At 42.1% G+C, this 17,808-nt stretch overlaps 2 protein-coding genes across 2 annotated transcripts; both read left to right on the forward strand.

The window, feature by feature from the left end:
* Window positions 1–255: 255 nt before the first annotated feature.
* psmb11a (proteasome 20S subunit beta 11a) lies at window positions 256–1,026 on the forward strand. Its single transcript, XM_028427524.1, has one exon. It carries the CDS (start codon window positions 256–258, stop codon window positions 1,024–1,026), a length of 771 nt encoding a protein of 256 aa, XP_028283325.1.
* A 227-nt stretch (window positions 1,027–1,253) lies between these two features.
* On the forward strand, window positions 1,254–7,120 carry psmb5 (proteasome 20S subunit beta 5). Its single transcript, XM_028427886.1, has 3 exons — window positions 1,254–1,514; window positions 3,077–3,383; window positions 6,448–7,120. The coding sequence occupies exons 1-3, from the start codon at window positions 1,290–1,292 to the stop codon at window positions 6,729–6,731; spliced, it is 816 nt and encodes a 271-aa protein (XP_028283687.1). The 5' UTR covers window positions 1,254–1,289; the 3' UTR covers window positions 6,732–7,120.
* The last annotated feature ends 10,688 nt before the right edge of the window (window positions 7,121–17,808 follow it).

The raw sequence follows: 17,808 nt of genomic DNA on the forward strand, positions 1-17,808 counted from the left end.
CATTTTTATGATTTTTTTTTTATATTGTGATCAAGAAACAGAATCGATGCCATTATGGCTTTGGAAGATGTCTGTAGCTTCAAAGACCAGTCTACGCTTTTTTCACCTTTTGAGGATGTCACCACGTCTATTCACATGACAGACTATCACAATATCAGATGCAGACGACAACAGACAACTGAAAACAACTGTGGGATTCCACTGAACTTTTTTATACCACCAGCACCAGCACCTCGTCATTCAACGAATGTCAGCATGCCTTTCTCCTTGGCTCATGGAACAACAACTCTGGGTTTCACCTTCCAAGGTGGAGTCATTGCTGCTGCAGATACACGTGCCAGTGGTGGAGGACTAGTTGCATCCCCAGATGTTAATAAGATTACCCCTATTCACTCTCATTTAGTGGTCACATCCTCAGGTAGTGGTGCTGATTGCATCATGTGGGAGCGAATCCTGATTAGAGAGATCAGACTCTACCAGCTGCGGCACCGACGTCGCCTTTCAATAAGTGGTGCTGCGAAGCTCCTCTCCTTTATGATGCATCCTTTTAAAGGTACTAAACTTTGTGTCGCTCTCACGCTGTGTGGCTGGGATAAGGAAGCAGATGCTTCTGACTGTGCTAAAACTTTGGCAGATTCATCTGTCATGACCGATCAAGATGTGATGACATATTCGACATCACCAAACAGTGGTCCAAGGGTGATATATGTATGCAGTGATGGAGCCAGGCTCCAGGGAGACATCTTCTCCGTGGGCTCAGGTTCTCCTTATGCTTATGGGGTCCTGGATACAGATCTGAGGTGGAGCCTGAGTGAAGAAGAAGCCATCTCCTTGGCAAGAGAGGCAGTGTTCAGAGCCACTCACAGGGATGCCTACTCAGGAAACAATGTGGATGTTTTCCACATCACAGCACAGGGGTGGACCCGAAGAAAAAGAGAGGACTTGAAAGAGGAATATTACAGAGACATGGAGAAGAAGGGTGGAGATATGAGAGAAAAGAAACAAACGGACAAAACTGGAAATTGAAAAGGAAGCAAAAGATTTGTGTGTGTGTGCATTTAGTGAGGATGTATATTTAAAAAAATGTGTAAAGATAGATTATCTTAATCCACTTTTATCAGACACAATAAATGCCTTCATATCTTGAATTTGAAGAATGCTTATTTTTATTCGAGCCACATATTACCACTTTCGGTCCGCCAACGACAGGGGGCGCAGTTACCGCGACAACCCTATAATACTCCTATCTTACTCGGCGGAAGTTGCTTGCTCATCGAACACTTTCAAAGATGGCTCTTGCTAGTGTGTTGAACAGTGATTGTGCGGATTTTTCATTTAATAATTCTCAGCCCTTTGCTTTTGGTGGTGGACCCGGTGAGAGTGGTTCGAACTTTGATGCTACACCGGGAGATGGCCTCAGTTTCTCCGTGAAAAACCCGCTGTGTGCCGTGGACGAGGACGGGGTCGAGAGGAAAATAGAGTTTCTGCATGGAACCACCACATTAGCTTTTAAAGTAAGTTAACAAGTCACCCATTGCGGCTAGCTGACCTCAGTAGCCTCCTACACAATGTACAGCTGTTTAATTGGTGAGATATAATTAACTTAACGTTTATAATAATCTTCAAAAGCCTAAATAACACGATGTATCAAACGTTAGCATGCTAACATGGCTACAAACCGCTTTCTCATGGCAGGTGCCGTCCACACAACCATTTGGGATTATTTGTGATTGCTATATATTAACCTTAGATGCAATACGTTATACTTAAACAGGGATTCCTTATCTATATAGATCCATTTGCACTTGACAATCACACAGTGCATCCATACATGGCGTTTGTCAGCTCCTAAATAGAGAGTCACAACTAAGTTGGCTGATCTTCACATAATTCTGCAAACAAAAAATCAAGTTGTGCTTTATACATGTCAGTAAGGTCTTTGGAAATATCTGTATATTCAATGTATTCAGTTTATGTGACGTGCAAATGTACCGCATCCATGAATGGAGTGCTCATCAAATTTGCCTTATGAAACAAAATTTTCTAGGCTTGCATAATTTACATATGCATTGACACTCTATTCATTCTAGTAATGTTTTCAGTTCTTATATCCATGTAATTCATTTTAAACATATGTCAACTATGACTTCACATCCTTGTTTCTTAAACGTTACTGCCACACTAGGCATAATATTCAGTCGAAAGAAGATTTGAAAACATTAAAAATTAATATCATTTTGCAAAAACCGATGAGGCAATGACTGTCATCACCAATAGCTCATCTGACCATGTTCCAGGGACAAAGAATAAAGTAGGACTTTATTAAGTACTAGTACTGAATGTGATTGGGGTAAAAAAAAAAAAGAAACAACTATGTTCAAGATGCACTATATATTAATTCTATAGATGTTATGGGAAGGCTCAAAGTCTGAAGCTAAATACCTGTTTTATGTAAAACACTAAATTTAAGATAGAAGTCTGTATTGGAATAAGTCTGTGCAGTAACCTCATAAAGATTCTTTGTGTGCCGCTGATTGAATGCTATTAAAATATGAAATGGCTTTTGGGCTTTATTTTGTGACAGTTAAAAAACTGTTTTGAACACTTGTCCTTAGAGTTTAAATACTGCAGTATACCTCTGTGGCTGGTGTGGGTCGCTTTGGGAAATGTGGTGATTAAAAATAAAAGATAAAAATAATTCCACCTTTATCCTTTAATCCCTTAATGAAGCCCTTCCCAGCAGACATCACCTCAGACTGTAATGCTATACTTGTTTTCTGACTCTCAGTTCAATGATGGTGGATTTTTCAGGAAAGACGGTATTCCTTTTATCCAGCAGCCTACTAGTAAAACTAAATCACAAACTGCCTCTTTCTGACAGCTGTAGTGCAGCAGCACATAGTATCCCTAATTTATGCATCGAATCCAACAAATCCATACATCGGTGTTACTCTGGTTACCTTATGCCTCAGCCATAGTATATTTTTGTACAGGTTTGTGAAGTTATTAAATGTATTTGGGTGAACAGTAACATATGCGTAACATGCTGCACCCCTGATTTTTTTTCCTCTTCCAGTTCCAGCATGGAGTCATTGTTGCAGTGGACTCTCGGGCCACGGCAGGCTCCTACATCGCATCACAGACGGTAAAGAAAGTCATTGAGATCAACCCGTACCTGCTGGGTACCATGGCTGGAGGAGCTGCAGACTGCAGCTTCTGGGAGCGCCTGCTGGCCCGCCAGTGCCGCATCTATGAGCTTCGCAACAAAGAGCGCATCTCGGTGGCAGCAGCCTCCAAGCTGCTCGCTAATATGGTGTACCAGTACAAGGGCATGGGACTCAGCATGGGAACCATGGTGTGCGGCTGGGACAAGAGAGGCCCAGGTAAGCACAACAGACACATCTGACTTCATTTTTAAGTTGACACTGATGAATCCCACTATCCCTGTGAGGGTGCATGCACAGCATGCACAACATTAATCTTGGCTTTTTTAAACTTCTATACTGTGGCTGCAGTAGGGATTTAATTATAGACGTGCTGTAAGGGTCCAGCAATATTCTAATATCAGAATCTTATTTATAGTGTTTTCTTTGACATTCATTTATATGATTACCTACTTTTTATATATGTATTTAAAAAGCATGTTATTTCCAGCCCTGTAAATTCTTTATAAACTATTTTTTTAACAGATTAATTGTCCACTTTCCATTTGCTGTCTGTTTTTATGTGGTGTTGCTTGTTGTTGTGTTGGTTTCAGAGGCAGCTGTCGGTTTTGTTTGTCCCTGTTGAAATGTGACAAAAAAAAAACACATGCAGTTCCCGGAGTTATCCACTAGAGGTTACTGCAGCCTCTCTTTTGCTTTGCTCATGTTTGTACTTGAAACTGGCTTTTGGATGCCACACAGTGTGAGACCGTACATCACGGAAGGTGTGCTTAAAGAGGACGCCACAGTGACACAGTAATGGGAAATCGATGAGGCTGGGACTGCAGGCCAGCGAGAGCGTGGTGGGATGATGGACATCAGGTCTCAGCCCTGGACAATTGGGTCGCATGCATAATGCCTGTAGACCCACTGAAATCGATGCCAGCTTTGTCTGGAAAGGAGAGAAGTCTGTGTGAACAATGACCACCTGCCAGTATACCAACCAACGCAAATGACACGTGTTAAATCCCAGGCAATCAATTCGGGGAAATAATGATCCCTGTATAGGTTCAGTAGGTGTGGGAACTTTGCCATGGCTCCCATAATGCCAGTGATTGAATGGAGAGGTAAATGTCATGTAAATTAAATCAATCGCGATTAGGCGGGAAGCTCATTAGCTAGCTACAATCATGTCAAGAGCACTTATTCCCCTTGATGAAGTGTCTTAAGTTGCATGCAAAATAAATCGAATAAAAGCGATGTTGAGGAGCTTGACAAATATGGCTCTGTAATAACATTAAATGTTATGACACTTGTAATCAGGGTATAGTTAATGCTTGATAGCTGTGTAGTGGCTTTGCTTTGTCAGAGAAATGTGACTAAGTCCTACACTGTACCCTTTAATGCTCCCCACAGGATATGAAGGACCTGCAATAAAGTGGTACGTGATTTAAATGGGATGTAATGTCATAACACAAAAGTGTGATATGAAGCCCTGTCAGGGAAAAAAAGGCCCATGTGATACAGCCACTCCCAAGAGAGTGATGTAATGGCTTTTTTCCACCTCTGTACAACTGCTGCTCTCTTTACTTCTGAGCCAGTTGTGAATCCTAGCAGGAAGGACAGATGACGCTGCCCTTTTGGATGCTAGCCACCCATGCATCTCATTGTGCTCCTCATCTACGTGTAAACTCAGTTATTCCAGCCAGCTGCACAGGCTGCTGTTTAAAAAAAAAAAAAAAAAAAAAGGCTCCTTAAGCACCTGTCAGTTGATTGATGGAGTGTAAGGAGCCTCTTCTGCCTGTCACTGCTGCATTGCTCCACCATCCAGACAGCATGCACCCACTTCTACACGGGCCTTCTGAATTTCGCCCAGTTTTTTTTTCTTTTTTTTTGTATGAGCACTCAATAGTGCCTGCATGTTTATGTGTGTCAGACTTTGAGATGCAGGGACTGTTAAACGATATCGCATTGGGCTACAAAGACAACAGGTGCGCTTGGAAAGGAATGGATGTGGGAAGTGTGTTTTTGGGTCCCGCTCTGCTTCTATACTTGGACCTCCTAAAGAGTCCTCATCCACCTCCGTCAACTGTGCTACTCCACACAAGAGGCTGCCTTTACAACTCTCTCTCCCTGCCTATTATGTTTTTAACGAGTCCCTCACAGTTTTCAAGAGGAACAGGCAGGTCTTGGAATGGCAAATTACCCCCGTGCATAGGCAGGCGCTGGATGATTATCATGGCAAGCTAACGACAGGCTGAGGAAGCTGCAATTTGCCAGTTGAAAGCAATGGTAAGCTTCTATTTTTTCAGGAAAGCAAGTGGCTCTCTATCCCTAATAGACTGTCACTAGTTTAGCTGAGAATCTCAGCAAGCGAGGGTGTGCAATCTGAGGGCATTTTGAAGTGTGTTTTAATGTGGGAGATGAGCGTTAGCGGCGGATATTAGGCAGTTCTATATGCATGTGTTACTGTGTTTCTCTGTGCGAGTATCATTTTCACAGGTTTGAATTTGTGAGATGGCTATGAAAAACATGCCTTTTAGCAGGCTGTCTTTTTACCATCTGCAGGCTGACTGTGGGCGAGCACACAGGCCGGTGCTAGTCACCCGTTCCACGTCACTCTGGGATCAGGCCTAGCGAGTGTGTCATGGCACGGAACAAAATGTCTCGCATGTGTCCATGAAGCGTGGTGTGGAGCAAACTGTCCCTCACAGGTCCATCAGAGCATTGTGGTTCTGTGGTGCACATGGGATTATGTGTGCGGTCAGTTTGGCGTGTGCATGCACTTCCAAGTGCAGAAGTGAAGAAAATGTCTGTGTGTACAGTATGTGTGGAAGGCTATAAATGTGCTGTACCCGTCTGTTCTCTACAGGATGTGAACATGTTTTTTTTTTTTTGTCCTCCCTCTTGAGGTGTGAGATGCAGTTACCTGTGCAGCTCAGGTTGTGGGTCGATACTTAATTTTTGGCCTGTTTGCAGGGATCAATAAGATCCAGAGCAGGGCCCCTGGGCAGACAGCAATGTAGCCTGCGCCTCGTCAGCAGGTTCTGCGGCCGGCTTCGTTTTACTTGAAGAGGATGCAGCTGTTCATATCTGCCAGGCTTACTTCACTTGGAGAGGTTGCAGCTGTTCATATTCTCTCTCTGGAGGACATGGCGTGTGTGCATTTACAAGATTGTGTGTTTGTTTGTGGGAGAGCAGTGGTGTTAGCTATACACCTTCTCAGTTGTCCCAGCCCATCACCTGAATCCGGAGTAACACAACTCCTCACAGTTTTGACCTTCCTTTTGTCTTTTCTCTTTAGGTTTGTACTACGTGGACTCGGAGGGGAATCGAGTATGCGGGGACTTGTTCGCGGTGGGTTCGGGGTCCATGTACGCCTACGGTGTGATGGACAGTGGTCTGCGACAGGACCTGACCGTGCAGGAGGCCTGCGAGCTGGGTCGCCGCGCCATCTACCAGGCCACGTACCGCGACGCTTACAGTGGTGGACAGGTCAACCTATACCATGTCCACAGCGAAGGCTGGACCAGGGTCTCCCAAGATGATGTGCTCATGTTGCACCAGCAGTACAAGGAGAATCCTTAATAGTTAAAGAAAATCAAGAAAATTGGGGAGGGGTAAGGAAATGGGGATAGGAGGGTAGGCGTTTATTCAAGTATTCAATGTTTAAGCTGTTCCTAAATGTCTGTAGACTTGACCCATAATAAAAAGGACTCCTCTACTGTTGTTAACTTCCACTTACATTATTTCTGTGACTTGTTGCTAGCTTAAAGCTTTATATTTCAGAAATGCCAGCGAGCTCCATTCACCCTGCACAGTGTGATTTGAGGGGCTGCAGAAAGGCCGATGACTCAAACATGCTTTAATACAGTGTGGGAGTAGTGTGTTGCTTGCCCTACATACATTTCATTTGGATCATACCCTGGAAAACTACATCTTCTTCCTCAATAAAACCTATGTTCGTTTTTCAAGAATTTTGTGCACTTTTTTCTTCTTCTCACATACACTGACTCTGCCTTTAGGTCATAAAACAGTGGATTGTATTTCTCAGAATTTACTCCTTATGTGAATGTGTAGTCACATCACTTTTCTTTTGATGTAGACGTTTTGCATCTGTTCGTGTTTACATTTCAGTCATCTGTTCCCCCAGCTGTTTCTGAGGTACATCCAGAGCCCGTTTTGTCCCCTATATGTTCAGCGTTTATTAGCGGTGACTAGCACTGTCTAAATAGCTCTACTTAATTGCATAGCACCATCCTCAGTAATTGTGCCTCCTGAGTTGTAGCAGTGTGTTTTCTTCCCCTCATTGATAATGTTCCCTTCCTCCGCTCACGTTGCACAAATACGGCTTTTAATTGGAAGGGAAAATTTATTCTTTAATTCCTTCCTGACACACTTAACTTCGCGATGTGTAATGTTGTGTGCTACACTGCCACAGTGTTTTACAATGAAGCGACTTGTGCTGGCAGTGTGTGCCCCTCCAGCAGTTTTTATGGTCAGGTATAAACACTAATAAAAGGGAAAGAGAGGAGACATTCAAAGCAGGTGCACTTTCGAACCATGGTTAAAAACTAGTTTCACAGGTGACTAGTTAGCAGATGGGAAAATGGGATTTTCGATAAATGGAAATGAAAGGGTCTGGTCTTGGTAAATGAAATGATGGGAGCTGCAACATCAATAGCAGCACACTGACAGAGGCTTACACATGTGTCTACGAGATACAAAGGCATCGTAACTTTATAGAAATCTCCCTCAGCTGTCAAAGCTGGGTTAAGATGTTAAGTCTGATTTTCCACAAATGGATTGAATATGACTTGAAATTATATCCTCGGAACAGTGGATAAAGACTAGGTCCTTCAGTGCCATTAAATATCCAATGTACTGCTTTGTTATTTAAGTATAGTGTAGAAAGCTTTTCTTGGTAAAACATAATGGGCTTTTAGAGGCAGCCATTTTTCTAATGGCATAGTATAGCGCAGGCAAACAATTTAACTGGAAAAGTTAAAGTGTGTGTATGTTCCAGTGTAGCCACACAGTGGGTAAACCCAATGTAACAGCTGTATTGAAACAAGAAACCAGTGTATTACCCTGGAGCATCTTGATCATCTGATAATGGGGATTGTTAGATCCATATGGTACCACAGATGACCTGCACTGTTAAACTGTTTATTATACACTTAACAGGAGGCCATGGCTCAAATAAAACAAAATCAATTTTATATATATATATATATATATATATATATATAAAGGTATTTAAAAAGTGATTTGCTGTCTCTGTGCAGGCTTGTGATAATAGTCTAGTCAAGCGCACTTGACCGCCACGGATCCAATGAAACCTAAGGGTTTTAAGCAAAGGATGAAATTAAAGTTTTCGAATGAACCCAGAGAAATTGAATCATTTCTCTCATATCAATGTTTAATAGGACAAAATGAAAGACATGCGGGATATTTAAAAATGAAAAGAAGAACAATTTTGCTAAATTTTGTTAATGTGATTTTGGATAAAAGACTAATTAAATTCATCAATACGCTTCAAATATTTTGTAAATGCTTTCTCATCTCATGCTTCAAGCTGCAGTGTTTATTATTGATTTCTTGAGTGATTAAAAAAAGAAAAGAAAGAACGGGGAAATAAACATATTTTCCTCATTTTTGTGACTGTTGCTCCATTTTTATGTCAAAATGATTTACTGCAAAATCAGTAAATGATTGTATAATAATGAAATACTGAAATCATAATAAGCCCAAAATAATTTGAACATTCATAACTGATATTGTGAATACAACAATATTATATGAAAGAAATATGAGTGTACAGTTTGTCACAGTTTCTTATTAATCAGATACATTTCTACAGGATTGCTGTCACTTTCTGGACAACCATAGGCGACTACAAACAAAAGGTTCATACTTAGCAAGATAATCTTTAGGAGCAGTCTTCACTCATCGTTTTTGAAGGCACAAGCTAAACCACACTCATATGACCTAAGTGCCAATGTCAATACAAATTTACTGCAATACCTTAAATTAACCAGACAGCTATTTCTTAGCATTCACATAAAAGCTTTAATAAATGACTAGATACATTACAGTATTTCAAAAGAGAACTTTTAAGGTGCCCGGATTAACCATCAGTCAGTCACAAGCTGACTTCAACCCAATATATGAACAAGTCACAGATTCAATGTCAATGATTATCAGTCTTAATAAGGAAAGTATGATCATAAGAAGCATGTTCACCAAAAACTCTCTAAACTGTTCTTACTGACTGATCAGGATTGGCTGAATGGATGTGTGTGTGATCCCATGAGATTACATCCTCATCTAAATCTGTGACATGACAAAGTGTCTCATGTCTCAAGTTAACATTTTTAGATATACTTTATTGATCCTGCAAGGGAAATTATTATATAGCAGCCAGAGCTAAAAAAATGCTTGATAATGATATAAAAATAGTGCAATAATACAAGATAATAAAGATATGTTCAAATGTATACAGAATATTTGTGCATTTGTGTGAATATATAAATAGTAACAGTATGTAGTGGTAATATAATCAGCAAGTAGTAACAGAATGAACAGCTCAATAATCTGACATGTGGCATGAACCCGTCTCCTGGGTTGAAGTCTGGAACAGGGTTAAAAACCATCACTAACTCCAGCTCCTCTTTCTGGCCTACTTTGTTCGTTCAGTGTGAGGATGCGTTGTATTTGAAGCCCCCAGAATCCTCAGGCAGCTTTTTGATGTATGATCATGTGTAACAGCTTTAGATCTTTAAACCTGCAGTTGCCGATGTTCCTGTTTGCCCTTTCGGCCTGTGTAGTCATGTAAACAGAACAGGAAACACCTCTTCCCTGTGGTTCTTCACCACGTTTGGGCTCACCCACCCTGACTGTGTGTGACCCTGGCGTCGGACCAAGCAGACTGTAGGCAGAGTATGGTGCCAGTGTAGACAGTTGTCTACGTCTGGCATGGAGATTGCAGGTTGTCAGCAGGTATTTTCAGAATAGCTGCTATTATCTGTACCAGCTTTCAGAATACTTTACACTGAGGGCAAGATGGTGACACTCTTGGGAGGCATGACAAAATGAAGAAAATAGATTCTTTTTTTTTTTTTTTTTAGCCTAAATTAGACTGAATGCTATGAAAAAGACCAGCTGGCGATATTGAAAGGTGCCAGGACTATGATTTTCACACTGTCAGAAAATAACCCCTGTGCCCACATTATACCATCTGTCAGGTGGTCATATGTGATTCCACTCCCAGATCGTATCTGAAAGCAGTCCTAGGGGAGCTCTGACAACCTCTTTAGGATTCACAGACACTAGCATATCAGGCGTTATTTCCCATGATTTGAAGCTAGGCCTCTGTAATTGGATCTTTAAAAGGAAAAAAAATACCCACTGCAAGAGTGTACGCCTTTGGTGATTGAGTATCTCGCAGCCATTGTTTATTCCTGTGGATGCTTTACCCCGATGGAAAAACAAATGAGAAGTCTATTTGGCTTGGGTAATGACTCCCGGCTGGCTGCCTCTTGTCCACCCCGAAGGCTCTCCGGGTGTCATATAATCAGTACACCCAAGTCCTTAAATGCGTGCCAATTCTGACAAACAACAAAGCTGGCATGAAGATAATTGTGTTTGTGGTCTCTGCGCATCCCCCTTCCTCGCCGGCGCAGGAGGCAGCCGCTGCCTCGCCTCGTTTGAGAGGTGCTGTTTTTCATCCCTTGCGATGACAGCCGCACTCTTGTCATTCCTGCTGCGTGCTTGCCATGGCCGCCTCACTCTACTCGAGACTGTCCACCCCCCACCCCCCCAACTTCTCTCTTCCTTTTCCTTCCCCAGCAATGTTTTTGGCAATTGCTTTTTTTGTTTTTTTTGGACTTGATTAATTCAGTGACATGAATGAATACAGCCCGGCAAAGTAAACAGTGGAGCCCTTGAGTTCTGTCCAATCTGAATCAGTACTTGTCCATTTCCCAGAAGGCGCTCAGGGAGCCGTTGCCAGAGCCGCTATCGCTCGCTCTTGATGATGATGATGATGATGTTCATGAGGGTGATGTTGAGGATGAGGAGGATTATAGCCTCTACTATTAGTGCACACTATGCCTCAAGAGGCCTGAAGCGGTGTGCTGTTTATCCCTTGTCATGACACCTGACTATATAAATGGGGCCTGTCTGTTTGTTTTATCGTCAACAGCACCAGGCCTTGCCTCCCAGGCAAACAGAGACAGGGTCAGAGAGACTACAGCTAAAGACGTGGCAGTAAGAGCGATGGTGGCTGCCACGGTCACTCCACTTACTCCCATGTGGCTCCTGGCTTTTTTTTATTTTTTATTTTTTTATATTTTATATTGCACACCGTCCTTTATTACGTGGTGACTAAAATCCCTCAGGGCAATGAAAAGTGGATTTCACAGTATCAGTGTTTTGTTTTCTGGTTTCTTGCTATTTAAGTGGCGTTTCCGTTCTGGTAATGTGAACACTCAACATTTGTTTAGGTGACGCTCCATTACAGGCTGTTGTGTTTTTCTATTGACTGACCTTCTAAAGTGGTTGGCTTGTCTAATCTTTATTTGTTGGCTCTCATTTCTGTAAATCATTGACAAGTTCAGCATCTTGTAGCATCTAGGAATGCACCTTAGAATTGCACATTATTCTATTCTCTGGATGCCTCTTTGCTTTACAATTCTGATAGAAGAGAACTACAGTGTGAGTTTTTTTTTGTTTCTTTATTCGTTGGAAGTGTCAGAGCTGATGGCTTTTCGACAGAATAGCCAAGCCCAGCGGAAGACCCATCTCAAGAGGAACAACTCTGCCAGGCTTTAACCCCCCCCTCTCCATCTCCCCTACTCTGTTTTCCTCACCTCTCCATCCATCCATCCCTTTTTCTCTGTTCCACATTTTGACTTAATCCCCCCTGCGGTGCCCTCGGCCTGTCGCCCAGTTTCCCTCCAGCCTGATCCTGTTCTGATCAATGCCACCTTCCTCCCTACAACTGAACCAGCAGGGGGAAATGGAGGCATTAATTACCCACCCCCAGAGCTTGTTACCCGGGCGCAGCCCTTTCAGCTTGCTGGCTCTTCACTGACTCTGCAATTGTAATTCAGCTGGGAGCCCAGGACGTGAGGGTAATAACAGAGGGTACCCGTCCAAACGGACGATCGCCCACTGATAAATGATCCGCTGGGCCGGACGTGACGGAACTGATGTGAGGGAGCCGGGAGTGACTCTGAAGTGATTGACACTCAGCATTGGCACTGGGATTATGTGTGAGAGAAATAATTTATGACTTTCTCTTCCGGAGCGTAGACGAATGCCAGAAATGAGTAATGACCTCTTGGAAGTTCAGCTTCTCTGATCGCAAACAATAGCCCAGGTTGTCAGTGCTGTGGAAATGACAGAATTGATGGCGTTATGAGAATGAGAAGCTAATGGACTAAATCAGGGAAATGGTTCTTTAATTAAATATCATGACCCAACTTTGAACAACATTTTAACATCAGAGCCGTCCTCTCTGATCAATATTGTTCCCATGTTGTGGTAGAATGAACATTAAGCTGAAATCTTTTTCGTAATCTTTTCTTCTCTTTTGCCCTTTTGTGTCAGGGTTTTTTTTCTCTGACAGTTTGAGTGCCTAAGTGTTACTCAGCTTCTGATGTTTTTATGTAAGCACTGTGGTGGAAAGACACAAAAATGTTGATTTTCTTAGCCTCCATCTCTCCTCAAGCATCCCTGTTCTTTTCTATAGCCCTAAATCTATTTTCCCGTCCATGCCTCTATATCAGCAACTTTTCCTCATCCTCCTATGTTCTGTATTTGCCTCTCTCCCATTTTTTTTACCCTGCCCCACTGCTTTCAACCACCCACACTCTCCTCCCTCTCTTTCTCTCCCTAGTTTCCCCATTATCCCCTCTCTTCCCCTCCCTGCCGTTCTTTGCTCAGGACCGATCTGCTCTCATTACATTGATGGCCCTGATGATTCACTTGAATGGTGCACTCTCTCTCTCTCTCTCTCTCTCCCCGGTGCCTCTCCAAGGCCTTTCTACACAGCCTTCTCATGCAGCAGCACTCAGCACTGACAGCAGCCTCAGCTCTTTCTCTGTGGGCACAATGACAGGATGACACCTGCTACTCAAGCCGTGTGACCTCTTGATATCATCATACAGGTCATGGCGGGATTTGTGTACTGTTCGTTATTTACCTGGAATTCACCAGGTGTAAATGTAGTGGGTGTAAGAAGATGGAGTGAGTGCTGAGCTGTAGTTAGGAATAGTGTGTGTGTTGGGGGGGGATCTACTGTGGAGGAGTGTTTAGACAGACGTGTGGAGGCATTTAATGAGATGGGAGTGAATTTTTGTCTTCATGTCTAAGACTTTCCCCCTTTGATCTTGGCACGATCCAATAAATGCAAGTGCTGCACGCTACCTGAACCTCAACCACTTTCTATTATTCATCCCTAATGGTGCAACTTTTACACATTGAGAATTACCTGCAGTGCAGCTATCTCCAACTGGCTCTCACTACTACCTCTGCATTTTGCTGAAATGCAGATGGTGCAGGCTCAAACTAAGGCTGTGTCCCATTTACTGCATTCACCCTCAGTATTCCCATATCTCACTTCACTTATGTCAATGTTATTCTACAATCTAATGTGGTCAGGTGACTTAATCAGTCCTCATCCTTTCCACCTGAATTAGTTTCATCACTGAGTAGTTTCACATTTATTGATGCAGCAATTCCTTATTGTAGTACAAACTCCTGGCACCTACCTTCCCAGAAGTGCCAACACTGCAGTTACTTAAATGGCCACTTGAGGCAGTCTGGACCCCCATGTTAAGCCTAGCTTTTTTTCTGTTCATTGCAACTGATGGGGCTTAAATATGGGGCTTTCATATCATTTTTACATATTAAAATTGAAAATGGACTAAAATTATCTACAGTGAAGAAGAAGTTACAGCTATGATGCTGTGCTAGTGAATTATGTAAAACCAAATTTCAGTACCTTAAAGGCCATGTGGGTGAGAGACCATGTATGTAAGAGAGAGAGAGAGAGAGAGAGAGAGAGAGAGAGCAGCACAACATCTCCGCTGCTGTTACATGTCCTTTCCTCTCTCTCATCTCTTCACCAGCTTCAGCTCTCCCTAAACTTCAGTAGCACAGACTGAGCATTTTTCCATAACCTGGATAAAAGGAGCAAAAGTTCAGAGCTGAAGAATTAACACCTAGCCACTCATCTGAGCACACTTAAGAAGAGGCAGCATGTTCTGTGTTCCTCCTGCAAACATGGTAAAGAAGTGAAAAGCAGATTGATAGCAGGTGGAGTTGTTGTCTTACATTATTAAACATGTTAGCATGTGGCTAGGCGTACGCATGATCTTTATCATGTTTTATAATGTTTAACATTGTATGACATTGTTTGCTACTAGTATCAAATTACCATTGCTGGTACTGGTATCAGTTTAAATATGAAAGGTAGCCAACCCAATACCACTTTAATGAGATAGTGAGTTAGTTTAGCTTTATGCACAATGGCAGAAGTTCTTGGCAAACATCCTCTGCTCAACCTGCTCTACAAACCCAATCCACCACAAGTTAAAGTATAGAAATAAAACAAGAGTAAAATCTTATGTGTGACCTTCTCTGTCCTCACATGCCTCCCAACCTGTTCAGGTGACGGTACAGGAAGTCTGAGTTGTGGACTGCTGCAGCTTGTTACTAGAGAATAGAGTGCTGCTTCACCTTGCTTGAGGTGGAGCAGATTCACTGCCAGGCTCCATAGTTATCAAAACATCCCTACAAGCGGAGTGTATCTAGTGCGATGTATCGCTGCAGTGTTTGTGTCCTTACAGCCTTCTGTTACTGCCACAGATCTTCAGGAAATAGGACTTCCCATCATACACTGTGAAATGCTGGTGAGTCTTTGCCCACTCCAGGAGTTTGACCTTGTTTTCTCTTCAGAGAAGTATTTCAGTGATGCTTCTCAAACAGCACTAGACATTCTTCCTTTGACGAGGCTTCTTTATAAAATCCTGTATCTGTGATGGAGTTTTTCTGTCTCTCCCTGAACAAAGCTGGATGTATTGATCTTCAGATGCTTTGACGGTGCTTTTGGATAGAACTGATCTACAGAGTTTCATGGACTCCATGAACTGACTACTTGGAATTTCAGTTCATATAATTGAAGGCTACGATGCTGTTTGCCTTGAATAACAATTTCACTTCTAGCAATTAGTTCTAATCTTTTCTGCTATCAAATGCTACTCAGCAACATTCTGCAGGAAATGTGGGGCAAAGCCATTATAACAGCAGTTTTCTCAACTTTGACCTGGTTTTTGTGTCGTTATAATGGAGTAGTGTGTTGCTTGGGTCAGTAGGTGAATTGTCAACTATTTGTAAGGTTGATTGTTCCTGTGAACACTCTTTCCTCCTTTCTACATGCATAAATATAGGACAGAATCCCATGCACTGTCCTTTTTCAACTTAGAAAGCATAACATATTTTGTGTTTGTTCTAAGCCCACTTCAACCTCTAATTATACACTTAAGCTTTTGCAGCATAACTGTGGCAACAATACTTGAACCTCATCCTCAAAATGGACAAAATGTAACAAATAATTGGTAATGACAGCAGGCCCACTCTGTTGATTAAAGAAGACAAGCTGCACTATTCAAAATTAACAACAGGTATGTCTGAATTTAGTGAGTAGGCGATGAAATCACACTTGTAATAAAACTGCAATCAGAGTTGTCAGTCATTATTTTTTATTATACACAAAAGAGAGTTGGGTGAAACTCTCAGAGATAAATGTAAACACTGCTATGTCTTTATGGCTGTTACCATTTTATTTTCATGACTTGTCCCACCAAGCTCTGTAACACCCACATACCTTTTATTTTTTGTTTGTTTGTTTTTTTTGTGACAAGGCACCACTCCAAACCAAGGGTGACTTTGAAATGAGTGTTGGGACAAAGCCTATTACAGAGGGATACCATACAGGGATATGTACAATAACAGGAGCGGCCAGCCATATGCTGTGGAGAGGCAGCAGTCTGCAGGTTTTCCATTCCAACAGAGCTGATGAGTTCTTCACCCTCTACCTGACAGAACTCTAATTAGTGGGTCTTTGGATGGAATAAAACTCAGACAGCACACAGCGGTCAATCAGTCAATCTGCAGCAAGCAACAATCTACAGACAGTTGATAAAGAGAAAGTACGTTTTCAGCAGTGTTTGTTTTGATGTGACTGATCTTTTCCCATCAAAGCAGGTTCATGGCTCACAGGCTCATAAAACTGTTATTTTCTACTCTTATAGTACAATAGTGTTGAAAAGATCCTATCTGCACTTTTAGTTTTTCAATAGCGTTGTTGAGAAAAAAATTTTTTAATCATTTTTAATTCTTTGAATTTCAATCAGGAGAGACTAGATGTTCAGATGAGAAAGAATTTATTGAAATACAGTGAATGAATGAATGAAATGTGCTTTGGCGTTTTGGACCCCGATACGATACGATGACCGACATCCGAAGGGGGAAAGGACAGGAGATGAGGCTGCTTAGGCAGGAATCCCCCCGGGTCTAGACCTGGTGGTGGTAAAGGAGCAGAAGAGCAGGGGATGAAAGAGGCCTTGCCCTGATGAGGAAATGGTGGAGCTTGGGGTGGAGGAGGGTTGCCAAAATCGATCCGAAAGACAGCTGGAGAGGAGACGGAGAGATCTTTAAATGAACTGCTAAGCAGTGATTGGGCAGGAGAGGAGCGGCTCGGCCGCTGATTGGAGGGGGAGTTGCTCTATATTAACCAGCTGATTAAGTGGGAGGCAGAGAAAGAGAAAGGGGCGAGGGAGAAGGTGGGACAAGTGTGAGGAGGATGAGGGAGAGGCGGTTGGAAAGAAGTGATGAAAGAGTGAAGATAGTCTTCCTGATTGAACTTGCGCTAAGAGCTTCATATAGTGGGTACTATGGCTGTCTGCACAAAGTACATAATCTTTGCATAATCATGCATATAATTTCCTTACAGTCGGTACACAACTTCACATCGCGCTTGAACTTGCTGACCCACCTGAACCTGACCCACTTGCTTACAAAATGTAAATATTGTGAATAAAACGTCTGGAGCTACATTCCCTTTATTTTTGTTAAACACTAATTACACATTTAGTGCTCACACTGTTCCTGGCATACTACATCTGACATAGTACACACACACACACACACACATGAACACACTATGCATTCTTTCTCTGGCGTACTAAATAATATATAAGTGGATATTGGAATGCAGCCATTTAAATCAGGTCTACACTGAAAAAGTCTATGTTCTAACAAAAGTTACAAAAAGTAATTGTTCATTTTTCCCATTTTTACAATGGGAAAAATGGGGCCAGGGGGGCAGGGGTGGTGTTAATCTAAACTCAACTATAATTTAAGGACATTTGTTAATCGGGTGGAGCAGTAGTACACAACAATATCTAACAACATGCTCTGTTTTCCCCACATTTGGTCACAATTTATTAAATTAATACAACACAATACAATATTAAATACCAAATCATGGGTGGATAAATATTTGATCAATTCTACCAAGTAAGAAATCATGTTTTTCTGTTCGATTATGTCCAAACTGAGGACCGTGACCACAATTTCATCTTTTAAAGCATAC

The sequence above is a fragment of the Parambassis ranga genome, chromosome 17 (genome assembly GCF_900634625.1).
Source record: "Parambassis ranga chromosome 17, fParRan2.1, whole genome shotgun sequence".
NCBI classification, from domain to species: Eukaryota; Metazoa; Chordata; class Actinopteri; family Ambassidae; genus Parambassis; species Parambassis ranga.